We start from the raw sequence: 26,817 nt of genomic DNA on the forward strand, positions 1-26,817 counted from the left end.
TCAATGGGAGAGATTCCTGGAAATCCCTTTCTAATAACATTGTGGATGTACCTCGAGGAGTGCATCAATTCAAGATGGCAGCTCATCAACTTCATCTGTCGGGAAATGGGCAGTTCATGCTTGCCAACCAGCAGTGCCCACATCCCTTTACTTATTAATTTTTTTGAAAGCACTAAGCGGTAAACTGACACAATCCAGACAAATATTAACCTTGGTCTCTGGCTGAAATGGAATACAACCTTTGAAGAGTGAGGAAATATGATGTGTGCAAATGAGAGAGCCATTTTGCAAAAGGTGTAACCACAGGAGATAGAGGATGTATGTTGCAATCTTAGCATGGAGTAATAGTTGAATTCATGTAATTTGGGGAGGGACATTTTTTGCTGTCTCAGGGAATTGTAGGATTTTGAGAGCAGGCAAGAAAGTGAAGTTGAAGTCCAAAATCAGCCATCGTATTAAATGGTGGAATTAGCTCAACATACTATATGATCTACTCCTAGTTCTTATGTCCTTGAGGAGTGCAACAAATATTCGTATTAGGCATACTCTGTAGAATTAACTCTTTCTTTTCTCACAGGGAAGAAAGTGTCCAAACAGGAAGATCTAAAGGAGATGGGTGATATTTCCTCAGGGATGAGCAGTTCCATCATGCAGCTCTACCTCAAACAGGTTCTGGAAGCTTTTTTCCACACACACTCTCCTGTGCGCCACTTTGCACTTAATGTTATTGCTCTGACGCTAAACCAGGGATTGGTCCACCCTGTCCAAGTAAGTTATGTTTGTGTTGACATCCGTGATTGCTGCATCTTGTTTTACCATTTCATGTGCATTAAATGTTTAGAGCATGTTTAAACATTGTTGCAACCATTGCACTTCATTACTCTTTTTGAGCATTCTGCTAAGTGCTTTTTTTCTGATCACCATTATTTCTGTCAGGGTTTCTTTGAAATCAAAATTTCCTATTGAAAAACTCTGTTATTTGCAAAACAAAAACTTTGTGAATGATTTATCATAACTAATCGAAAGGGTGTGTCTTAAATAAGTTGTAGAAAGTTGTTGAAGGTTCTGCGTGATGCTTTTGCAGAAACCTCAAGTATGTTGCAAATGCTTTGCAATTCAGTAACATTGCCCAGTGCAGTTGGTCAATCAGTTTACAGTGCCATTTATCTGTGGTTCAATGTAGTCTGTACTACCATTTCTCAGATCTCTACTCAGCAACCTATGTAGCTGCCCAGTGAAACAGGCAAGGTCTTCCTGTCGCCAAGCATGTTTTTTTTTGCTTATCCATAATTGCGCCAAGTTGATGTGGATCTTGGACCATAAGATGCAGAAGTAGGTCATTTGGCCCATTAAATCTGCACTGCCATTCAATAAAATCATGGCTGATCTGTTAATCCTCGACTCTTCTTGCCTGTCTTTTCCCCATAACCCATGATTCCTATACTGATCATGAGACTATTAAACATAGAACCTTCTTGAGCTGTTTCCATCTTCATGGCAATGGTGCTGATGTAACAATGATATATCCATAATATTGACCAAGCAAAGATGGTGGAATGGCAACATTATGTGTCCAGTTCAAGGCAGACCTGGAAGTTATTGTGTTCGCAACAGCTCCTTGTTCCTGGTGGAGGTGACTGGGTAGGTTGTTGCTATTGAAATAATTTTTGAGAGTAGCTGACATATAGTTTTTCGGTGCAATAACAGTGTGTTCAATGGCAACATGGTTAGTGCACAAAATATTGGCCAAGGAAGTGACACTATCCGATATGGTCATAAGTTTCACTGATGTTCTACTCTCATTTAGGCACTGGTGAGTGTTCTATCATTGCTTCTGTCCCATTGTTACAGCAATGGTGGTTTGTCCAACCTTTCAGTGACTGTATAGTGTATAGGCATTAGTGGATTAAGAGTCTCCACTTTCTAGTATTATGGAGGCTGTGCACCAGTTTTCACGATTTACAAGTGCTTCCTTTTCATGTCCTTGTTTGTTTCCTTTGGACAGTGTGTGCCATATTTGATTGCCATTGGGACAGATCCAGAATCGACAATGCGCAACAAATCAGATCAACAGCTGGTGGAAATAGATAAAAAGTACACAGGATTTGTACATGTAAGTGACTCCCTCCCTTTGCCAGGTTACTCTGAATTAACAGTCATTAAGGTGTCAGCTTTGGTTCAGCATAGGCATTCCTCCCCATGTCAAAAGTTAGTAGGTTCAAGTGTTGCTTGACAGAATTGACCATCTAATTGAGAAGTTTTAGTACTGAAATGTTTTAGTGCTGTCATGGTGCCACTTTCCCAATGAAATGACAAACCGAGGCCCAGAGTCACCTTCTCTGATTGGTGTAAAAGACCTTGGAGCACAATATAAAAAGACAAATGTTCATGATAATTATTATTCTCTGTTTCAACTAATATTATAGTACACAAAGAAAATATCAGTTCATGTATCTCACTTTGTATGACCTTGCTGTTCATAAATGGGCTCCTGCAATTCCTACATTAAACCGGTTGTGAAATGTCCCAAGGTTGGAACAGGCATTAGATGCTGCCTGGCTTGCTGTGTTCTTCCAGCCTCCTGTTTGTCTACTTTAGATTCCAGCATCTGTAGTTTTCTTTTTCTGCCTCTAATTAAATAAATGCTGATCAGTTTAGAATTAGAAGTTATTTAAAAAGGCTGAGGGTAAAGCTATTTAACTGGATGATTTTTAATTTATGGGAGTTGAATAGGTGTCTAAGAACAAAAAAGAACAAAGAAAATTCACAGCCCAGGAACAGGCCCTTCAAGCCTGAGCTGATCCAAATGTACTGTCGAAACCTGTCGCCGAATTCCTAAGTATCTGTATCCTTCTGCTCCCCACCTACTCGTGCATCAGTCCAGACACATCTTAAATGAATCTACCATGCCTTCTCTACTACTTCTGTTGGCAACGCGTTCCAGACACTCGCCACCCTCTGTGTAAAGTACTTGCCGCGTGTATCCCCATTAAACTTTTCACCTCTCACCTTGAAAGCGTGACCTCTCATTATTGAATTCTTCACCCTGGGGAAAAAGCTTTACCTCTATCTACCCTTCTATACCCTTCATGATTTTGTACACCTCAATCTCCTTTTTTTCTAATGAAAATTAACCTAACCTACTCAATCTCTCTTCATAGCTAGCACCTTCCATATCAGGCAATCCTCATAAACCTTCTCTGCGCCCTCTCCAAAGCGTCCACATCCTTTTGGTAATGTGGCGACCAGAACTGAACACATTATTCCAAATGCGGCCGAACCAATGTCTTGTACAATTTTAACATGACCTGCCAGCTCTGATACTCAATACCCCGTCCAATGAAGGCAAGCATACTATATGCCTTCTTGACCACTCTATCCATCTGTGCAGCAACCTTCAGGGTACAATGGACCTAAACACCCAGATCTTTCTGCTCATCATCTTTTCTCAAGGCTCTTCCGTTCACTGTATAATTCGCTCTAGAATTAGAATTCCCAAAATGCATCACCTCACATTTGCCTGGATTGAACTCCATCTGCCACTTTTCTGCCCAACTCTCCAGTCTGTCTATATCCTCCTGTATTCTTTGACAGTCCCTTATGCTTTCTGCTACTCCACCAATCTTCGTGTCATCTGCAAACTTACTGATCATACCAACAATGCCCTCTTCCAGATCATTTATGTATATCACAAACAACAGTGGACCCAGCACTGATCCCTGTGGAACACCACTGGTCACCTTTCTCCATTTTGAGAAACTCCTTTCAACTAGTACTCTGTCTCCTGTTGTTCAACCAGTTCTTTATCCACCTAGCTAGAACACCCTGCACACCATGTGACTTCACTTTCTATATTAGTTTACCATGGGCAACCTTATCAAATGCCTTACTGAAATCCATGTATATGACATCAATAGCCCTTCCTTCATCTATCACCTTGGTCACTTCCTCAAAGAACTCTATTAAGTTGGTACGGCATGATATCTCAGACAACATGATTTTGTGCATAATTGATAAGCCCATTCTTTTCCAAATATAAATAGATTTTACTCATCAGTACCTTCTCCAACTTCCCCACTACTGATGTCAGGCTCACTGGTCTGTAGTTACCGGGAATATCCCTACTGCCCTTCTTATACAGGGAGACAACATGAGCAACCCTCCAGTCCTCCAGCACCTCACCTGTGTTTAAGGATGCTACAAAGATAACTGTCAGGGACCCAACTATTTCCTGTCTCGCCTCCCTCAGCAACCTGGGATAGATCCCCTCTGGTTCTGGGGATTTGTCCACCTTAATATCCTCTAGCCTACCCAACACATCTTTCCTATTTATGTCAATGTGATCCAGAGTAATCAAACTTCTAACTATAATCTGAGCATTCATCATGTCCTCCTCCTTAGTGAACACTGATGCCAAGTAATCATTGAGAATCTCACCCATTTTCTCAGGTTCGAGACACAGCCTTGCTTCCTTATCCTTTAGTGGACCAACCTTTTCTCTAGTTACCCACCTGTTTATATAAGAATAAAATGCTTTGGGATTCTCCTTAATTCTGTTAGCTAAAGCTATTTCATGACCCCTTTTAGCCCACTTGATTCCTCGTATAAGACTGGTCTTACCCTTCCGATATTCCTTCAAGGCCCGTTCTATCCTTAGCTGCCTGGACCTTATGTATGCTTCCCTTTTCCTCTTGGCTAGTTGTATGATTTCTCCTGTCATCCACGGTTCACGAATCTTGTCTTTCCCGTCCTTTGCTTTCAAGGAACATGCCTATCCTGCATGATCTTTAACCTACCTTTGAAAGCTTCCCACATAGCAAAGATGGACTTCCCTTCAAATAGCTGTGTCCAATCCACATTTCCCAGCTCCTGCCTCATTTTGATATAATTGGCCTTGGCCCAGTTTAGTATTCCTCCCTTAGGACCACTCTCATTGACAAAGATGAGTATTCTAAAACTTACAGAATTGTGGTCACTATTCCCAAATAAATCCCCCACTGCAACTTCTACCACCTGGCCAGGCTCATTCTCCAATACCAGGTCCAGTATGGCCCCTTCCCTCATCGGATTATTGACATACTGTTCTAGAAAACTCTCCTGGACGCTTCTTACAAATTCTGCTCCATCCAGACCTCTGACACTAAGTGTATCCCAGTCAATGTTTCGAAAATTAAAATCTCCCATCACCACCACCCTGTTGTATCTAATTCAGGTGATTATAGTAAATGATCAGAGGGGGCGAGAAAGGTCTTTGAAAGTGGGAGCTTGCTGGATAGCTAAAGATATAGCTGGTAAAAGAAATTTGAATTGGGAAGGTTGTGAGTACCAGTCCATAATGTGGTTAAGAATTAAGTAGAATGTAAAACACAGAGAACTGATAACAGGGAATCCTAAAGTCTTTTATGAAGGTTCAACAAAATAGAAGATGAGAGGTTGACACAATGGTTCAGTTGTTCGATTCCAGCCTCGGGCAACTGTTTGTTTGGAGTTTGCACATTGTCCCCCTGTCTGCATGGGTTTCCTCCAAGTGCTCCAGTTCCATGTCTCAATCCAAAGATGTGCAGGTTAGTGAATTGGCCATGCTAAATTGCCCATAGTGTTCAGGGATGTGTGGGTTAGGTGCATTAATCAGGGGTAAATATAGAGGAATGGGTTTGGGTGGGATACGATTCGGAGGATTACATAGAACATAGAAGGATACAGCGCAGTACAGGCCCTTCGGCCCTCGATGTTGCGCCGACCGAATCCTACCTAACCTATACTAGCCCAATAACTTCCAAATGCCTATCCAATGCCCGCTTAAATGACCATAAAGAAGGAGAGTTCACCACTGATACGGGCAGGATTGGTGTGGACTTGTTGGGCCAAAGGCCTGTTTCCACACTGTAGGGATTCTATGATGCTATGATCTATGATTCTATGAGCGTGAGGTCAGTCGAGGACCTAAAAGTGATTTTATCATACAGACAGGAGACATGATTAAGATACGTGCTGTTTGCAGTGGCCTTCACAAAGCTGGCTGAGGCGGGAACTTGAGTGGTGTTTTCTTTCCTGGATGAAAGGAGGTATAAATGATTATTTCCCTGAGGTCAGTATTGAGGCCACTGTTCTTTTTGATATAGACCTGGACTTAGCTATACAGATAGGAGGAGAGTTATTTTTTAACATTGGTGAACAGTTTGTTTTAAATTGTGGAGGAGAGTTTTTTTTTTAACGGAGCTGTGTTTGGAGAGGCCTAAATGTGGACGGCTCTGGAGTGAGTTTTTTTTATGGCAGGATTGAATGCTGCCTGTTGGAGCACTAAAGTCATTTTTAAATCAATTGTTCAGTTATAGAGTCATAGAGCTGTACATAGTATCGAAACAGATCCTTCAGTCCAACTCTTCTATGCTGACCAAATATCCAAAATTAATCTAGTCCTATATCCCTCTAAATCCTTCCTAATCATATATCTATTTAATTGCTGTAACCGTACCAGCCTGCATCACCACCTCTGGCAGCTCACTCCATATACAAACCATCCTCTGTGTGAAAAAGCTACCTCTCAGGTCGCTTTTATACCTTTCCTCTCTCACCTTAAACTGATGCCCTCCAGTTTTGGACTTCCCTACCATGGGCAAAAGACTTTGGGTACTCAAGATTTTATAAACCTCTATCAGGCACCCCTCCACCTCCAAAACTCCAGGTAAAATAGCCCCTGCCTCTCCAACCTCTCCCTATAGCTCAAACCCTCCAACCCTAGCAACATCCTTGTAAATCTTTTCTGAACCCTTTCAAGTTTCACAATATCTTTCCTATTGCAAGGAGACCAGAGCTGAGCACTGTATTCCAAAAATGGCCATACCAATGTTCTGAACAGCCGAACATGACCTCCCAACTCTTAGTTTCATGCATGACCAAAAAAGGCTCGCATACCTTCTTCACTACTTTATCTACCTGTAACTCCACTTTCAAGGAACTATGAACATGCATCCCAAGGTCTCTGTTCGGCATACTCCCCAAGACCTTACTATGAAGTGTAGAACCCTTGCCCTGATTTGTCTTGCTAAAACACAACATCTCTCATTTATCTAAATTAAACTCCATCTGCCACTTCTTGGATCATTGGCCCACCTGATCAAGATCCCATTGTACTCCCAGATAACCTCCTTCGCTGTCCACTACACCTCCAATTTTGGTGTCATCTGCAAACTTACTAACCATACCTCCTATATTCACATCCAAATCATTTATATAAACGACAAAAAGCAGTGGATCCAGCACCTATCCTTGCGGCTCACTGCTGGTCACAGATTCCATTCAAAAAAGCAACCCTCCTCCACTATCCTTTGTCTCCTACCTTCAAACCAAATTTATATCCAACTGGCTGGCTGGCTAGCTCTCCCTGGCTTCCATGTGATCTACCTTGTTAACCAGTCTACTGTGCAGAGTCTTGCCAAACACCTTGCTAAAATCCATATAGCCAACGTCCATCACTCTACCGCCTTCAATTTTCTTTGTCATTTCTTCAAAACTTCAAGTTAGTGAGACTCAATTTCCCATGCACAAAGCCATCTTGACGATCCCTAATCAGTCTTTGCCTTTCCAAATACATGTAAATCCTGTCCCTGAGAACCTCTCCAGCAACTTATCCACCACTTACATCAGGCTTGTTGGTCTGTAGTTCCCTGGCTTTTCCTTACCCTCTTTCTTAAGTAACAGCCTACATTAGCCAACTTCCAGTCTTTCGGCACCTCTCCCATCACTATCAGTGATACAAATATCTCAGCAAGGGACACAGCAACCACTTCCCTCACTTCCCACAAAGTTCTAGGGGACCCTGATCAGCGCTCAGGGACCTGTGTTGAACCACTGGAGATGGGAAAGATATTAAATGACTATTTCTGGTCAGTTTTTACTGTGTAGGAAGGAATTGAGGCTGGAGACCTTGGGGAATTAAATTTTAAGGTTTTAAAAACTGTTCACATTGCAGAAAAGGAAGTTCTGGAGGTCTTAGAACATGTAACAGTGGATACATTTTTAGGACCTGATCTGGCACATCCCAGGATGTTGTCCGAAGTTAGGGAAGAAACTGTGGGGACCCACGAAGAAATACTTGCATCATCTATAAATGTGGGTGAGATGCCAGATGACTGGAGCATCGCTAATGTTGTGCCTTTGTTTAAAAAGGGATGTAAGGAGAAGCCTGGGGACTATAGACCTGTGAGCCTGACTTCATTGGTGGGTAAGTTGTTGGGGGTGATTCTGAATGATAGGGTTTATGTGCATTTGGAGATGTAAGGAATGCTTAGGGATAGTCAGCATGGTTTTGTGCGAGGGAAATTGAATCTCTCAAACTTGGAGTTTTTTGAGGAAGGAACCAAGAAAATTTCTGAGGACAGAATGGTAGACATTGTTTACTTGGACTTTAGTAAAGCCTTTTACAAGGATCCACATGGTAGACTAATTGGTAAAGTTAAATCACACAGGATTCAGGGTAAGCTTGCCAATTGAATTAAGAATTGGCTTAACATCAGGAGCTAGAGGATGGTGGTGGAGGGTTGGTTTTTGGACTAGAGGCCGATGACCAGCAGTGTTCCACAGGGATCGGTCCTGGGTCCGCTTTTGTTTGTGGTTCATCTAAATGATTTAGATGAGAATATAGAAGGCATGGTTAGTAATTTTGCAAATGACTCGAACATTGGTGACATAGTGGGCAGTGACAAAGGTTGTCTGTGATTACAAAGGGATCTTGATCAGTTGGGCTGAAGAGTAACAGAAGGAGTTTAATTTGGATTAAAATGAGGTATTGAATTTGGCAAAATAAATGAGCACAGTTTATAACAATTAAAGGTAGGGTCTTAGGTGGTGTTGTAGAATAGAGAGACCTCGGGGTTCTGGTACATGATTCCTTAAAGTTTGCATCACATGTGGACAGGATGGTTAAGGTGTTTAGCATACTTGCCTTCATTGCTCAGATCTTTGAGTATAGGATTTGGGAATCAAAACGTATGGCGCTGGAAAAGCACAGCTGATCAGGCAACATTCGAGGAGCAGGAGTGTCGACGTTCGAGCATAAGCTCTTCATCAGGAATGTGCCCCGTCCCATTTATCTCTCAGCCACGTCTCCCTAGGATATATAAGAATGCAGTCAAAAAGTGTGGTGTTGGAAAAGCGCAGCAGGTCAGGCAGCATCTGAGCCCGAAACATCAACTCTCCTGCTCCTCGGACAAAACCTGCTGTGTTTTGCCAGCGCCACACTTTTTGACTCTGATCTGTAGTCCTCACTTTCTCTTTATCAGTATAAGAATGCAGATATTTTGAAAATTGGTCAGAAAGCAACTGCTATAGAGGGACAAACTCCTGGACAACTAATTGCCCATCTAACATCTTGCTGTCAAAGAAATTAGAACGCACTCGTTATCAAAGGTACCTTTTCATGTGAACCATACAGTAAAAAGAAAGGCAATGACATAGGGCAGTCAGCAGCAGGAAAATTGAAGACAGTGGAAAAGACAAAAGGCTGTGATTTTGAGATTAAGCTAACATAATCTTAATGTGTCTTATTGGAAAAGCATATTGTTATAGAGTGGAGGCAGATGGTAAGTATTTAAGAGAAAGGGGAGCTTAGATTTGTGAATAGTTTTTGTTTAATGTTCACTTTTAAAGAAATTGTCATTTTCTTTAAACAGTGGAACTTTGGAGTTCTCTCTCACTCATATTTTAACAGATTGAGGCGAGGTGAGCTTTTCGGAATGTTTTGTTTAAGTAACAAAAAAGATGCGCCTCCATATCGTAACAACATAAGAAATGTTTGGAGGGATATGGGTCAAATGCAGGCAGGAAGGCCTAGTTTAGTTTGGCGTTATGGTCGGCACAGACTGGTTGGACTGAAGAGTCTGTTTCCCTGCTGTAGGACTTTCTGACTTTATGAATAATTTCAAGATTTGCAGGTGATACAAAACTTGTAGACATAGTAATTCCTGGTTATGTCCTTCAGGAAGACGTGAATATGAATTAGTGAAATGTCACAGAAGCAATTTAATATAGCAAAGTGTGAAGTGTTGAATTTTGAGAAAGAGAGAAGATGCAATATAAATGAAATGCTGAATTTGGAAAGGGTTTGCAGGAACTGAAATATCTGAGGGTTCAGAACAATGTTTCCCTTAATTTCCTTTTGCTGTGCCAAGCCAATAATCATATTATGCGATCAATTTAAGTTTACTGCGTGCCCGTATTTGAAAAAGATCACTAGTACGCGTCCTGTTTGACCCCTGAAACTTGCCGGTTGTCATGCCACACAATGTTAGGATGACATTTATTCACATTCAAATCTTGCCAGTTGGCAAAGCAAGTTGACAAATGTGTTGTTTGAAAATAAAAAGCAACTTGGATCTTTCTTAAGACAAATATGTAACGAAATGCAAGAAAATTATGCTAAACCTCTTATAAACCACTCAACCGTTGTGTATAGTTTTGGTCGTCCTTCAAGAAGGATGCCTTTCTGTGGAAGTGGCAACCAAGTTGAAGTTGTCCACTTTTGCAGAAAAACAAGTAAAACTGGGATTATGTTCCTTTGTAGAAAAGGATGAAGAAAAATTAATGGTCTAAAATGTTGGGATTTAATTTAGCTGGAAGTCTGTAACCAGAGGGAACAGACTTTTAAAATAGTAAAGAAAAAAAATTGAGTACAGAAATAAAAAAATATCGTTTTCGACAATAAGTTCCAATAATCTTTATTGTTCCATCTTAAAACTTAATGGAGATAGATTCAGTAATTTTCAAAAGCAGGTTGGATAAACATTTGGAGACAAAAGCTATGGGTAAAGCTCAGAATATGGAAGGAATTAGATACCTGGATGGCTATCTTCTGTGCTGCATGTTTATGTAATGTTACTTAGTATCATTATAAATTTAACTATAGTTTAACCTTCTGCCACGCATCGAAATGCGGATATTTCAATTAGTGAGGTAAGAGGTGATGATCGTTGTACTCTTTTTGTTTTCCAGATGAAAGCAGTAGCAGGGATGAAGATGTCTTACCAGCTTCAACAGTCCATCCAGTCTGAGACAAGGGAGTTAATCCGTGGCTTTAGGCAGGAGGAGAACGTGACTGCTTTGTGTTCACACCTCTACAGCATGATCCGAGGAAACCGACAACATCGACGTGCATTCCTCATTGCCTTACTTAACCTGTTTGATGACAGTGCGGTGAGTCAGTATGTCTGGGTTCCTGGCAGATGGCACTCTGCCTCATTTTCAGTAGGGTGGCTATCGTTAACCAGTATAATGTGGCGCCAGCATCTGTCTGTTACTTTGTATCTTAATCCTTTAGAATTGGACTATTCCAAGGAAATACACACTGCAGAAATTGATGAAAAAAAATTAGGAACCTGTACCACCAAAGTAAAAAGGGATACAAACATTGAGATATTCTAACTGAAATTGAATAGCATAATGATAGCAAGTGAGGATGATATAGATATGAAATTGAAGGGAATGAGCAGACGTGAAAGATGGACATAAATGTAAAACTTAAAGTAGGAGAGAGGAGCTGGGTTTAGTCTGTGTCCAGCTATGTGCTCTTGATTGGTGGAGAGTTATAAAGGATGCTGTGTAGCGATCTCTTCTGGGGCCTCAGTTTCTCATCATAAACGATGAATATAAAGTTGATACAGCGTTAGAGTAAGTCGTGTCGATGGGAAGTGATGGAAGCAAGTTTTGCTTCATCTTGGCAAGAATCTAGTTGATGTAACGCATTTAATTCTGGAAGCCTCACTCTCTGGCAGAATATACTGATCCTAGCTAGGTAGCAATGCAGGTTAAAAATGAATGATAGTGGGGCTAAAGGCTTCAAATCTGAGAACAGATGCATAAATGTGACTTGTATCCCCTAAAGTAATAAAGATCGAAGGACGTGGAGGTTAGAATAGTACAGCACAGAAACAGCCCTTTGTGCTAACCACAATGCCATTCTAAACTAATTCCATCTGCTATGCGTGATCCTTATCGCTCCATTCCCTGCCTATTCATATGTCTAAGTGCCTCTTGTTTGCTTCTATCACCTCCCCGGCAGTGCCTTCTAAGCTCTTACCGTTCAGTGTGAAAACAAGCCCTTCAGCCCAACATGTCCACACCAACCCTTCGAAGAGTAACCCACAGAGGCCCATTTCCCTCCCCCTATTATCCTATATTTACCCTTGACTATTGCACCTAACATACACCTCACTGAACACTATGGGCAATTTAGCATGGTCGATATGTGTAACATGCACATCTTCGGATCGTGGCAGGAAACCAGAGCACCCGCAGGAAACCCATGCAGACACAGGAGCATCTCCTTAAAACTTCCCCCTCTCACCTCAAACTTCTGCTCCCTAGAATTTGACATTTCCATCTGACTATCCATCCTATCCATACCTCAATTTTATATTTTTCTATCAAGTCACCACTCAGTATGTGATGCTCTAGCAAAAACAACCTCAAAGTTTGTCCAACCTCTCCTTATAGCTAATACACTCCAATCCACACAACATCATGGTAAACCTCTCTTGCACCCACTTGGAAAATATCAATATGAAGTACTCATTAAGGATCTTACCCACTTCCTCTGCCTTTTCCAATGCAGAAATTCCCTGCTGTGTCCTTGAGTGGATCTACCCTTACCCTAGCTACTCTCTTGCTACTATAACAGGTATAAAATGCCTGAGGATTCTTCTTAATCCTGTTTGCCAAGAACAATTCGAGACCCCTTCTAGCCATCCTAATCTCTTGTTTAAGTTCTTTTCTGCTTCTTCCCACCTCTTAGACTTTTTTTTGTGACTAACCTTTTGATATCTCTTGTCATCCAAAGTTTCTGAATGTTGCCATTCTTATCTTTCATCCTCATAGGACCATGCTCGACCTGAACTTTGGTCAACTGGCCTTTAAAAGACTCCCATGTGTCAGATGTGCATTTACTCTCAAACAACCACCCTCAATCTAATTTCCCCTGTCCCTGCCTGAAGTAGCCTTCCCCAACTTAGCACTTTGACCCAATGACCAGTGTTATCCTTATCCATAATTATCTTAAAACTTATGGAATTATGATCACTGTTCCCAAAATGCTCCTCCACCGAAACTTCGATCGCCTGACCAGGCTCATCCCCCAAAACAAGGTCTAATACTACTCTTGGGGTAAAAGTGAAGATGGCAGATGTTGGAGATGCTGGATTCCTGAAGAAGAGCTTATGCCCGAAACGTCGATTCTCCTGCTCCTTGGATGCTGCCTGATCTACTGTGCTTTTCCAGCAACACATTTTTCAGCTCCAATTCTGTTCTTCCCAATTTGGATTACCTGCATGTTATGTTGCGAAGCCCTCCTGGATGCACTTAATATATATCCTGCCTCATCCAAGTCCCTGGCACTAGGGGATACCAGTGAATATTGAGGAAATTTATAATCACCCATTTCCACAACCCTGTTGTTTTTACAGCAGTTCATGATCAGCTTGCATATCTGTTCTCTATCATACTGTCTATGTTACCATCAGAGACAGTTTTCTTCAGAAACATTATTCGTGAATAACTTGATGCTGAATGGTAGTTAGTAAATGGACAGTATTTGGGATATATGTTAGCCCTAAGCTCCTTCATTCTTATATCAAGAATGCGCATAGGTCTTAAGTTAAAATGTGGGTCACCTCAGCCTGAGACATTAACTCGGTTTTTCAGCACATATACTGTCTCATCTGCTGAATATTTCTATTATGCTTTTGTTTCCCATTCCACTAGCCTGTGTTAGTTTCACTGAGACTGCTATATTGCACTTGGACTCTCATCAGTGGAATCTGCTTCGAGTGATCACTAGCTTCAGTGCCTAATTAGATGGGATTTTGAGTTTGATATAAACTCTATATTTTGCATTGGTTATTCTCATCAATGTCGTTACCTTTGTTTTTATGCTGGGTACTCCCTTTCTCTTCCTTCTGGAACTACCTCTTGTTTGATGTTGTGACCAACACTACAGACAGCAGCAGTCAACTCCTCTGGCTGCATGGGCTGCAGAATATTAAAGCTATTCAGTTTTCCATGTGCAATAGGGAGCATGTATATAGTCAGTCAGTTTCATCACTCATTTGGATTGCAAAGAATAGTAAAGCCTCTTAGACGTCCATGGTATGAGTTCCCTGAGTCTCCTACCTCATTCTTGCCCTCCCTATCTGCTCTCTGCTATCAAGTCCTTCAGAAAACAGCATAATGAATCCTAAGCTAAGCCAGGGAGAAGGCAATTCTGGACCTGGTGTTGTGCAATGACTCGGATTTGATCAGGGACCTCGAAGTAAAGGAGCCATTAGGAAATAGTGACCATTGATATGAGTTTTAAACTGCAGTTTGAGAGGGAGAAAAGATAATCAGAAGTGTCAGAATTGCAGTTGAAAAAATGGAACTATGGAGTTCTGAGGGAGGAGATGGCCAAAGTTCAGTGGTTCAAAACCCTAGCAGGAACAAAATGGCAGGTATTTTTCTATTAGATTAGATTCCCCTACACATTCCCCTAATATTTTTCGATATTATGCAGAAAGTACAGGATCAGTTCATTCCAAAGAGGAGGAAAGATCCTAAGGGGAGGCAGGAGCGGTTGTGGCTGATGAGGGAAGTTAAGGACTATATAAAGATAAAAGAGAAGTATAACATAGCAAAGATGAGCGGGAAGCCAGAGGACTGGGAAACTTTTAAAGAGCAGCAGAGGATAACTGAAAAGGCAATACACAGGGAAAAAAAAGAGGTATGAAGGCAAACTGGTCAAAAATATAAAGGAGGATAGCAAAAGCTTTTTTTTTAAGACTAAAATTGTGTCCTTGAAGACAGAAACTGGTGAATTTGTTTTAGGGAACAAGGAAATGGCATAAGAGTTAAATAGGTACTTTGGATTTGTATTCACTGGGGAAGACACAAGCAATCTCCCAGATATAATAGTGACTTAAGGACTTCAGTTCAGTAATGGATGAACTGAAGGGAATTTATATTAGGCAGGAAATGGTTTTGGATAGACTACTAGGTCTGAAGGCTGATAAGTCCCCAGGACCTGATGGTCTACCTCCCAAGGGATTTAAGGAGGTGGTTCCAGAAATTGTGGACGCATTGGTAATCATTTTCCAATGTTCTATAGATTCAGGATCAGTTCCTGCAGGATTGGAGGGTGGCTAATGTTGTCCCACTTTTCAAGAAAGGAGGGAGAGAGAAAACAAGAAATTATAGACCAGTTAGCCTAACGTCTGTGGTGGGAAAGATGCTGGAGTCAATTATAAAAGATGAAATTAGACTCATTTAGATAGCAGTAACAGGATTGATCAGAGCACAGCAGGTTAGGCAGCATCTCAGGAATAGAGAATTCGACGTTTCGAGCATAAGCCCCCTGATGAAGGGCTTATGCTCGAAACGTCGAATTCTCTATTCCTGAGATGCTGCCTAACCTGCTGTGCTTTGACCAGCAACACATTTGCAGCTGTGATCTCCAGCATCTGCAGACCTCATTTTTTACACAGGATTGATCAGAGTCAGCATGGATTTACGAAGGGGAAATCCTGCTTGACTAATCTTCTGGAATTTTTTTGAGGATGTAGCTATGAAGATGGACAAGGGAGAGCCAGTGAATGTAGTGTACCTGGACTTTCAGAAAGCCTTTGAAGTCCCTCATAGGAAATTTGTGAGCAAAATTAGGGCACCTGGTATTGGGGGCAAAACACTGACTTAGATTGAAAATTGGCTGGCTGACAGGAAGCAAAGAGTAGTGATAAACGGGTCCCTTTCGGAATGGCTGGCGGTGACCAGTGAGGTACCACAACGTGCGGTGCTGGGACCATAACTGTTTACAATATACATCAATGATATTGATGAAAGTATTAAAAGTAATAATAGCAAATTTGCTGATGACACAAAGCTGGATGGTAGGGTGAAATGTGAGGAGATTACAGGGTGACCTGGACAGGCTAGGTGAGTGGACGGATGCAGGCAGATGCAGTTTAATGTGAATAAATGTGTTGTTATCCACTTTGGTGGCAAGAGCAGGAAGGCAGATTACTATCTAAATAGACTCAAGTTAGGTAAAGGGGGAGTATATCAGTCAATGAAAGCAAATATGCAGGTACAGCAGGCAGTGAAGAAAGCTGATGGCATGCTGGCCTTCATAGCAAGACGAATTAAGTATAGGAGCAAAGACCGCACCTGGAATATTGTGTGCAGTTCTGGTCTCCAAATTTGAGGAAGGACATTCTGACTATTGAGGGTGTGCAGCGTAGGATCGCGAGGTCAATTCCCAGAATGGCGGGATTATCTTATGTTGAAAGATTGGAGCGACTGGGCTTGTATATGCTTGAGTTTAGAAGGACGAGAGGGGATCTGTTTGAGAATTATAAGGTTATTAAAGGATTGGACATTCTGGAGGCAGGAAGCATGTTTCCGCAGATGGGTGAGTCCCGAACCAGAGGACACAGTTTAAAAATAAGGGATAGGCCATTTAGAGCAGAGTTGAGGAGAAACTTCTTCACCCAGGGAGTGGCGAGTGTGTGGAATGCTCTTCCCCAGAGGGCAGTGGAGGCCAAGTCTCTGGATACTTTCAAGAAACAGATGGATAGAGCTCTTAAAGATAGTGGAATCAAGGGTTATGGGGATAAGGCAGGAACAGGATACTGATTGAGGATGATCAGCCAATCATAATGAATGATGGTGCAGGCTCAAAGGGCCGAATGGCCTACTCCTGCACCTATTGACTATTGTCTTTCTTTGCCATCTGCTGGAAGAATAGATGTCGGACTTGGGAGTCAGTGACCTCGTCACTTTTTCCATTGTACTAACTTATTCACTGCGTCAGAGTCATGCTATGTTGACAGAATGTGGAACACCATTTAGCCATTGTGCATCTATTTCTTTATCAGATACTTCATTGTAATATTACAAATGCTAGAATAGGGAATAGTGGATAGGCGATGGAATTTGAACCTGTTCAAAACTTGTTTTTCTTCTCCATAGAAAACTGAGGTGAGCCTACTTCTTTACATAGCAGACAACTTGGCCTGCTTCCCTTTCCAGACACAAGAAGAACCTCTGTTTATTATGCATCACATTGACATCACACTTTCAGTTTCTGGAAGTAATCTGCTGCAGTCGTTCAGGGAGGTAAGTGACATCAGAATCTGTATGAACAAATCAAAACTAAAATGGAATAATATCAAAGTTGGATGAATATAATTAGTAGATGTAATCTCTATCCGGACACTTAATGCCCTTCAGAGGGGCTATTTGATTAGACAAAACACCACCTCACATTTATTTCACTCTTTTCATTGGCTGATAGATTGACAGTATCTTGCGTGGTGTATCTATTGTGCATTTAGTGATTCTGCCTAACATGCTTAAGTATATCTGGTTATCTCAGTTGGCTGGATGGTTGGTTTGCAATGCAGAGTGTTTGATTCCCATACCAGCTTCTGTCTTCCTCAGTGGCGTAATGACCTTCAGGTTAAATCATCATCAATCGTCTCTCTTGCTCGTGCCCTCTTTCTCTCACTCACACCCTGATCTCTCTCACTCTCTAATGAGAGAACAGCTCTAGGGTCCTCTGGGACTATGGTGACTTTTTTTTCTAATATATTAGGTGTTATCAATATATCAACCTCTGTTTAAATTCAATAATTTAGAGTTTCATTTGTCTTGTGGAAGAAAGGGTGTATTCTTATCTCACTTCTGAAGGATCTGGCTTTAATTTTTAGACTGTGCCTCTAATACCTTACATTTCTCTGAAGACCGCGAGAAATAGGAACAGCAGTAAGCTGTAGCCTGCTGCTCCATTTAATATGATTATGGCTGATCCAGCATTCCTCACATCCACCTTCCTGCTTTTCCCATAATCCTTGATTTCCATACTGATCAAGAATCTATGTCAGTGTTAAATATATATAATGACTGTCCTCCATCTCAGCTGGGGAGTATTGCTGAGCAAAGAGACTTTGGAGTGCAGATTCATAGTTCCTTGAAAGTGGGTAAATTAGGATAGTGAAGAAGGCACTTGGATTGCTTGCCTTTATTGGTCAGTAGCTTGAGTGTAGGGGTTGGGAGGTCATGTTGCAGCTGTACGGAACATTGGTTAGACCACTTTTAGAATAGTGCATGCAATTCTGGTCTCTGTGGAAGTAAACCACTTCCATCTAAAGAACAACAGTAGCAAGTAAATTCTTTATTTGGAATTATATGGTCATTCCTTCACTGTCATAGGGTCAAAATCTTGGAATTTGCTCCTTAACAGCATTGCGGGTCTACCTACAGAATGTGGACTACACTGTTCAAGAAGGCAGCTCACCATCACCTTCTCAAATGTAACTAGGGATGGGCAATAAATGCTGGCCCAGTTAATAACACCTGCATCCAATGAATGCATTTAAAATTTTCAGCCTTCCAAGCCTGTTCTACTGTTCAGTTAGATCATGGCTGATCCATTGTGGTCTCACTTCTATCTTTTTTCTGTTTACACCCGTTCTGTCTGACTCCTAATGAGTTGAAGAACTGTAGAAATTTGCAATACTGTTATGGTGCTATCTAATGTTTAGGACTATTTGTTAACCAGTCCTGCTCTTTCTGTGTTATTGTTTTGCCCCTTACCTGATGGTCAACCATTACCCACCCTCCCCACTAGAGTTCCATTCTTAATGTAAATATGCTCTATCAACTTGCATGTACATCAACTTGCAATGGTTCATTATCCATTTGGTCAGTAAATTTCTCTCCAAGCTTTCTGATACTGTTGCCTTGAATTCTCAACTCCTCAGCCTGAGGACCTCCTTCCAAGTAGCATGTGCATCAAAGTGTGTCTATTTTGTATTCATAGATTGTGCAGTGAGTTGTAAAAGGCTATGTTGCTTGGAAATGAATTATATTGTTGCAATGATACTGTTTCTAATGTGTTGTATAAACAATTGGGATCCATTTTTAAAAGAGAGACAAAGCAGATAAGTTGTTAAACTAAATATTTGTTGTTTTCAGTCTCTGTTGAAAGACACACAGCCGAAGGAAAGGAAATCCTCAAGTTCTGGGGACAGTGACAGTGAGGATGAGATGCAGCGGCCCCGCAGGTGTAGGAAACGTATCAACTCTGATTCAAGTGATGATGAGGACGATGATCTGGAAGATGTGCTCGCTCGATTGCCTGCAGACTCAACTCCCCTTGTGGAGTTTGTGAATGCTTCTCAGGGAATCCTATTGCTGTTGGTCCTGAAACAACACCTGAAGAACTTGTATGGCTTCTCAGACAGGTAGGAAAGAGAACTTTTCACTACTTAATTAGACAAACAACATCTGTGAGGAGAAAAACAGTTTGACCATTCAGAGCTTTAAAGTTGAACATTGCACAGTTCTCAAAGATGAAATCCTTCCTCAATATTTCTGAGTTGGTTCACTCAGCCTACTCTTAATTTTTGCTGTTTACTTATCAGGAAGAATTAATTATTCAATTTTTCAAACAGGTAACATTGATTCTATTGATTGCATCATTCCATATAACATCCACAAGAAACAATCCCATAAGGGTTTCAACACTGGTTGCTAAGGTTAGATCACATAGAATGCAGGGAGAATTGGCATTTGGATACACTTGAAGGTGGTGGTGTAAGGTTGCTTTTCAGACTGGAGGCCCATGACCAGTGGTGTGCCACAAGTATCTGTGCTGGGTCCACCGCTTTTTGTCATTTATGTAAATGATTTGGATGTGAATACAGGAGGTTTGATTAGTAAGTTTAAAGATGATGCCAAAATTGGTGGCATAGTGGACTGCGAGGGAGGTTACCTCAGTACAGTGGGATCTTGATCAGATGGGCCAATGATCAAAGGAGTGGTAGATGAAGTTTAATTTAATCAATGTAAGGTGTTGCATTTTGGAAAGGCAGATCAGGGCAGGACTTATACACTTAATGGTAATGTCCTGGGGAGTGTTGCTGAACAAAGAGACCTTGGAATGCAGATTCATAGTTCCTTGAAAGTAGAGTCACAGGTCAATAAGATAGTGAAGGAGGAATTTGATATGCCTTCCTTTATTGATCTGTGCATTGAGTATAAGAGTTGGGAGGTCATGTTGTGGCTGTACAAGACATTGGTTTGGCCATTTTTGGAATACTGTATACAATCCTGGTCACCCTGCTATAGGAAGACTGTTGTGAAACTTAAAAACATTCAGAGAAGATTTACATAGATGTTACCAGGGTTGGAGAGTTTGAGCTATAGGAAAGGCTGAATAGACTGGGACTATTTTCCCTGGAGCATCGGAGGCTGAGGGGTGACCTTATAGAGATTTATAAAATCATGAGGGGCATGGATAGGGTAAATAGGCAAGACCTTTTCCCCAGGGTGGGTAGAACCAAAGGGCATGAGTTTAAGGTGAGAGGAGAAAAACTTACAAGGGATGACTGGCAACTTTTTCACGTAGCAGGTGATGCAAGTATGGAATAAGCTGCCAAAGGAAGTGGTGGAAGCTGGTACCATTACAGCATTTCAAAGGATCTGGATGGGTATATGAATAAGAAGGGTTTAGAGGGATATGGGCCAAATGGTGGCAAATGAGACTAGATTAATTTAGGATATCTTATTGGCATGGATGAGTTGGACCAAAGGGTGTGTTTCTGTGCTGCACATCTCTATGGCCATGCTCCAATAGAAGCAAGGAGGTTTGTGAAAGTCCTGTGTTTATATTAGCAGGAGGAAGCTCGTCAATCCCTTGAACTTTACTGGCTAATATTTACTTCCATTGTATTTATCACCCAACTGGTTCTTCCATTCCAGATCAATCCATTCAAGGTCCTTCTAATAAATTCATAGATATATCTACATTTGCTGTTATCCACAAATGCCAATTCTCCCTGCATTCCATGAGATCTTAGCAATCAGTCTATCATGAGGCAAGATGGTTCAGATGAGGCGATGGAGAGTTAGAGGTCAGATGGGAAGTATTTAAACAGAGTTAAGAAGAGCCAACAGAGGACACGAGCAGTCTTTAGCAAATAGAATAAAGGAGAACCCTAAAGCTTTCTATAGATATGTGAGGAATAAAAGGATGATGAGGGTAGGAATAGGGCCAGTCAAAGACAGAAGTGGGAAATTGTGTGTGGACCCTGTGGCGGTCAGAGAAGTGCTAAACGAACATTTCTCATCAGTTTTCACTCAGGAAAAGGAGAATATTGTAGACGAGAAAATTGAGGTACGAGATATTAGACTAGAAAGGATCAAGGTTAGTTACAAACCAGTGTTATCAATTCTAGAAGGAGTGAAAGTAGACAAGTCCCCTGGGCCAGATGGGATTTATCCGAGGATTCTCTGGGAAGCTAGGGAGGAGATAGCAGAGCCTTTGGCTTTGATATTTGAGTCGTCATTGTCTACAGGTTTAATACCTGACGACTGGAGGATTGCACATGTTGTGCCCTTGTTCAGGAAGGGCAGGAGAGATGACCCAGGTAATTATAGATTAGTGAGTCTTACTTCTGTTGTAGGAAAGGTTTTGGAAGGATATGAGAGATAAGTTTATAATCCTCTAGCAAGCAACAGTTTGATTTCAGATAGTCAACATGGTATTGTCAAGGGTAGGCCATGCCTCACAAACCTCATTGAGTTTTTTGAGAAGGTGACCAAGCATGTAGATGAGGGTAGGGCAGTTGACGTGATGTACATGGATTTCAGTAAAGCCTTTGAGAAGGTTCCACATGGTAGGCTGTTGGAGAAAATGCAGGTGCATGGAATTGAGGGTGATTTAGCAGTTTGGATTAGAAACTGGCTTTCTGAAAGAAGGCAGCGAGTGGTGGTTGATGGAAAATATTCAGCCTGGAGTCTGGTTACTAGTGGTGTTCCACAAGGATCTCTTTTGGGACCACTGCTATTTGTCATTTTCATAAATGGCTTAGAAACAGGCACAGGTGGATGTGTTAGTAAATTTGCAGACGACACCAAAGTTGGTGGAGTAGTGGACAGTGTGGAAGAATGTTACAGGTTGCAGGGGGACTTATATAAACTGCAGAATTGGGCTGAGGTGGCAAATGGAGTTCAGTGCAGCTAAATGTGAGGTGACGCACTTTGGGAAGAATAACAGGAAGGCAGAGTACTGGGTCAACACAAAGATTCTTGGTAGTGTAGATGTGTAGAGGGATCTTGCAGTCCATGTACATAGATCCCTGAAAGTTGCCACCTAGGTGGATAGTGCTGTTAAGAAGGCATATGGTGGGTTAGGTTTCATTGGTAGAGGGATTGAGTTCCGGAGCCGCAATATCATGCTGCAACTATACACAATGCTGGTGCAGCCACACTTGGAATATTGTGTACAGTTCTGGTCCTCGTATTTCGGGAAGGATGTAGAAGCATTGGAAAAGGTGCAGGATAGATTTACCAGGATGTTGCCTGGTCTGGAGGGAAGCTCTCATGAGGAAAGGCTGAGAAACTTGGGTCTGTTCTCATTGGAGAGAAGAAGGCTAAGGGGGGATTTGATAAAGACATACAAGATGATCAGAGGATTAGACAGGGTAGACAGTGAAAGTCTTTTTCCTAGGATGATGATGTCAGCTTGTATGAGGGGGCATAACTACAAATTGAGGGCTGATAGATTTAAGACCGATGTCAGAGGCAGGTTCTTTACACAGAGAGTGGGAACGGTGTGGTATGCCCGACCTGCTAACGTAGTCAACTCAGCCACATTAGGGAGATTTAAACAATCCTTAGATAAGCACATAAATGATGGTGGGATAGTGTAGGGGGATGAGCTGAGAATAGTTCACAGGTCGGCGCAATATCGAGGGCCGAAGGGCCTGTTCTGCGCTGTATTGTTCTGTGTTCTATGTATGATCTGTCCCTCCTGCACATAACTACCACCACCATGTCCCCTTGCTAAGCAAGTGTTCCATCATATCTTGGGCCAAAATCTTCCCAACTATTCTGCAGAATTTCTGTCATTTTGAATCTGGCTGAATAAAATATCTCCACCTCTATCCAAAGCCTTACTGTAGAGATTTAGAAACCCAGAAATCAGGAGCAAGAGTAAACCATTTGGTCTTTCAAGACTGGTACACTATTCCATGTGATCGTGGCTGACCCTCCACCTCATTTCCATTTTCTCTCCATTCTTTTTCATGCCATTAATATCTAGATTTATTTCCTACGCTGGAATCTGAGGCTTTCCACCTATAATCTGGATGGTGGCCAATATCTGGAGGGATAAGCAAGGTAGAATAATAGTGATAGCAATTACCGTTGTAGCTAGTTTGTCAAGACTGGTTGGAGTGGTGCGATGTTTGAGAGCAGTGATATAATGCTGGCTGTCAGAAAGTCTGCAATATTCTGGTAATTCACTGCTTACAGATGCTCATTGTGGACAGCAAGTAAGATAACGATGATCTCTCCACCATGAAGTTAAAATTGTGCAATCATCAGCAAATGTCACTATGTTCATCACTTCTGCCAATCTCTTTTCATAAGACGACCTGATTTCTGGAATCACTTTAATGAACCTCCTCCAAACTACTTCCAATGCAATTGCATCTCTCCCCAAGGAACCAAAATTGCACACAACACTCCAGGTTCAGTCTCACTAATGCTTTGTACAGTTGCAACGATACTTTCCTACTTCTATGCGTTATTCCTTTAGCATTTAATGCCAAAATTCTATTCTGTCTTCCTTATTACTTGCTGTACCTCCATATTAGTTTTCAGTGGTTCATGAATGAGGACATCCTAATCCCTCTGCATCGAAACACTGAAGTTTCTCTCCATTTAGATAAAAGTTGCCTCCGAAACCTCTGCCTTTTCTGTAATTTTTCAGAGGGTTCCAGGCATAGGACATTGTTCATTAGAAGATCAGTTTCTCTGCAATTCCCATAGAGTGAGTGTACCAGGGATTATATGTAGTCCTGACCTGCAACTCTAGTCTCTGTTGCTCCAACAGTGCTGTGACCATTGGAATATCTGGGTCATTGTGTACACAAGTTGTAGCCACTGAAAGATGCCTCATGTCACAAGGTCAACCTGAGAGCTGCATTCCACTCTGAAGGTTTGTTCTTGATCTCTCAGTTTAATTTCAGCAAGAAGATATGAGTAATCAAAAATGCCATTGCATAAACTGTCAACCTGGTGCTGGAAGTTCAGTCAGGTGATTTTCCCAAGCCTTTGGTTTATGCGTGATGTTCTATATTTTCCATAATTGCCAAGTTATTGCTACAAATCTTCACTCACACTAGCTTTACTTGTTTTCAGGAATATTTCTCAATATTTTTGACTGAGCCTATAGTTATTAGTTTTCGCTCAACAATCTTGTCTTTCTCTCGCCAGTAAAATCCAAAAATATTCTCCTTCTGAATCTGCGAAAGTGTATGACAAGGCAGTAAACAGGAAATCAGGAGTGCACTTTAACCCCAGGCAAACACTGGATTTCCTGAGAAATGGAGTAGGACATGCAGAAATAACAGAAACGGTGAAGAGGAATATCGTCAAACAGTACTTGGATGTAAGTCACAGCCGTTTTTTGGAATCTTTGTGTCATGATCTTTTCATCCGTTAAATTAAGATTTTGGCTGCACAGAACCAGCCCCTTCTACATTTACTGTAAATAAATTAATATTGGCAATGCGCCAGCACCTTTTGGTAAGTTGTCCTTTTGGCAGTATAATTTTGGTTAGCAACTGGTGCTCCATATTCTCTGATAATCATATTGAAAACCAAGTCAAAGATGGCTCCGTGGTTAGCACTGCTGCCTCACAGCACTAGGGACCTGAGTTCGATTCCAGCTTCGGGCAACTGCATGGAGTTTGCACGTTCTCCCTGTGTCTGTGTGGTCCTCCCGTTTCCTCCCACAGTCCAAAGATGTGCAGGTTAGATGAATTGACCATGCTAAATTGCCCAGAGTGTTTGTGGACATTAGGTGCGTTAGTCAGGGATAAATGTAGGATGATAAGATAGGGAAATAGGTCTGGGTGGGTTACTCTTTGGAGAATCAGTGTGGACTTGTTGGGCCGAAGAACCTGTTTCCACACTGTAAGGATTCTATGAATGATTTGTTGGTTTTTTTTTCAGACATAGCAAGTAGGATAGATGAAGGGAAACCAGTAGGTGTAGCATGTTTGCATTCTCAAAAGACATTGAATAAGATACCACATAGAATGTTAAGTCATTTAACATTTAAGTATTTAGAGATATCAGCTGAACACGTGGCTGCAAGGATGGTGGGTTTCAGGTTTTTGGATAATTGGCACTCATTCTGGGGAAAGTGGGACTTGTACAAACAGGGCGGTCTTCATTTGAACAAGAGGGGTACTAATATCCTGGGTGGGAAATTTGTTGGTGCTACTCGGGTGGGTTTAAACTAGCTCAGCAGGAGGGTGGGAACCGGAGGTGTAGCTGCAGTGCACAGGAGGATGACAATAGGAAGGACAGGGACAGGATTTCAGGATCACAGGAATGTGCTGGCAAACAGCAAAGCGGTTTGAAGTGTATCTACCTCAACGCCAGAAGTATTCAAAATAAGGTAGGTGAGCTTCCAGCATGGATAGGTACCTGGAGTTCAATATTGTGGCCATTTCAGAGACATGGATAGAGCAGGGTAAGGAATGAAAGTTGTAGGTTCCAGGGTTTAGATCTTTCATTAAAAACAAACAAGGTGGTAAAAGAGGCGGAGGCGTTGCCTTGTTAGTCAAAAATAGTATAATGGTGGCTGACAGAACTTTTGATGAGGACTCATCTACTGAGGTAGTGTGGGCTGAGGTTAGAAACAGGAGAAGAGAGGTCACAGTGCTGGGAGTTTTTTATAGACTCTGCAGAGTTCCAGTGAGATGGATGTGAGGATTAGCAACATTATCCTAGGTAGGAGTGAAAGGAAACAGGGTGGTCATTATGGGGGACTTTAACTTCCCCAACATTGATTGGAAATGGTATAGCTCTAGTATGTCGGATGGATCAGTTTTTGTCCAATGTATACAGGAGGGTTTCCTGACGCAGTATGTCAAAGGGCCAACAAGAGGAGAGGCCACACTGGATCTGGTGCTTAGTAATGAACCAGGCCAGGTGTTTGATTTAGTTGTAGATGAGCACTTTGGAGAGAGTGACCATCATTCAGTTAGATTTAGTTTAGCAATGGAAAGGGATCGGTACATGACACAGGTCGAGTTATCGATGAGGTAAGGGTAATTATAATGCAATTAGGCAAGAATTAGGATGCATAGAATGGGGTAGCAAAGTACAGGGGATGCAGACAGTGGAAATGTGGAGCTGGTTTAAGGAACAGATACTGTGTGTCCTTGATAGTTGTGTCCCTGTCAGGCAGGGAGGAAGCGTTAAGGTAAGGGAACCGTGGTTTACTACAGAAATTGCATCTCTTGTTAAGCGGATGAAAAGAGGTTTATATGTTGATGAGGCAAGATGGTACAGATGAGGCGATGGAGAGTTACAGATCAGCTCGGAAGGATTTAAAGAGAGAGTTAAGAAGAGCAAAGAGAGGACACGAGCAGTCTTTAGCAAATAGAATAAAGGAGAGCCCTAAAGCTTTCTATAGGTATGTAGAATAAAAGGATGAGTAGGGTAGGAATAGGGCCAAAGACAGAAGTGAGAAGTTGAGTGTGGACCCCATAGAGATCGGAGAGTGCTAAATGAACATTTCTCATTGGTGTTTACTCAGGAAAAGGAGAATACTGTAGAGGAGAAAAATAAGGTAGAAAGGATTAGTTATGCACAGGTGTTATCAATTCTAGGAGGAGTGAAAGTAGACAAGTCCCCTGTGCCGGATGGGATTTATCCGACGATTCTCTAGGAAGCTAGGGAGGAGATAGCAGAGCCTTTGGCTTTAATATG

General features: G+C 41.7%; 1 protein-coding gene across 3 annotated transcripts in view; it reads left to right on the plus strand.

The window, feature by feature from the left end:
* Positions 1-26,817, plus strand: part of nipbla (NIPBL cohesin loading factor a) — a 529,062-nt gene that overhangs the window by 471,133 nt on the left and 31,112 nt on the right. For all 3 annotated transcript variants that reach the window (XM_060834051.1, XM_060834059.1, XM_060834067.1), the window contains 6 exons: positions 578-768; positions 2,006-2,113; positions 10,990-11,190; positions 16,990-17,136; positions 18,997-19,265; positions 24,307-24,481. In XM_060834051.1, coding sequence (XP_060690034.1) covers positions 578-768; positions 2,006-2,113; positions 10,990-11,190; positions 16,990-17,136; positions 18,997-19,265; positions 24,307-24,481 — 1,091 coding nt within the window. The remainder of the gene's footprint in view (positions 1-577; positions 769-2,005; positions 2,114-10,989; positions 11,191-16,989; positions 17,137-18,996; positions 19,266-24,306; positions 24,482-26,817) is intronic.

The sequence above is a fragment of the Hemiscyllium ocellatum genome, chromosome 2, assembly GCF_020745735.1.
Source record: "Hemiscyllium ocellatum isolate sHemOce1 chromosome 2, sHemOce1.pat.X.cur, whole genome shotgun sequence".
Lineage (NCBI taxonomy): Eukaryota > Metazoa > Chordata > Chondrichthyes > Orectolobiformes > Hemiscylliidae > Hemiscyllium > Hemiscyllium ocellatum.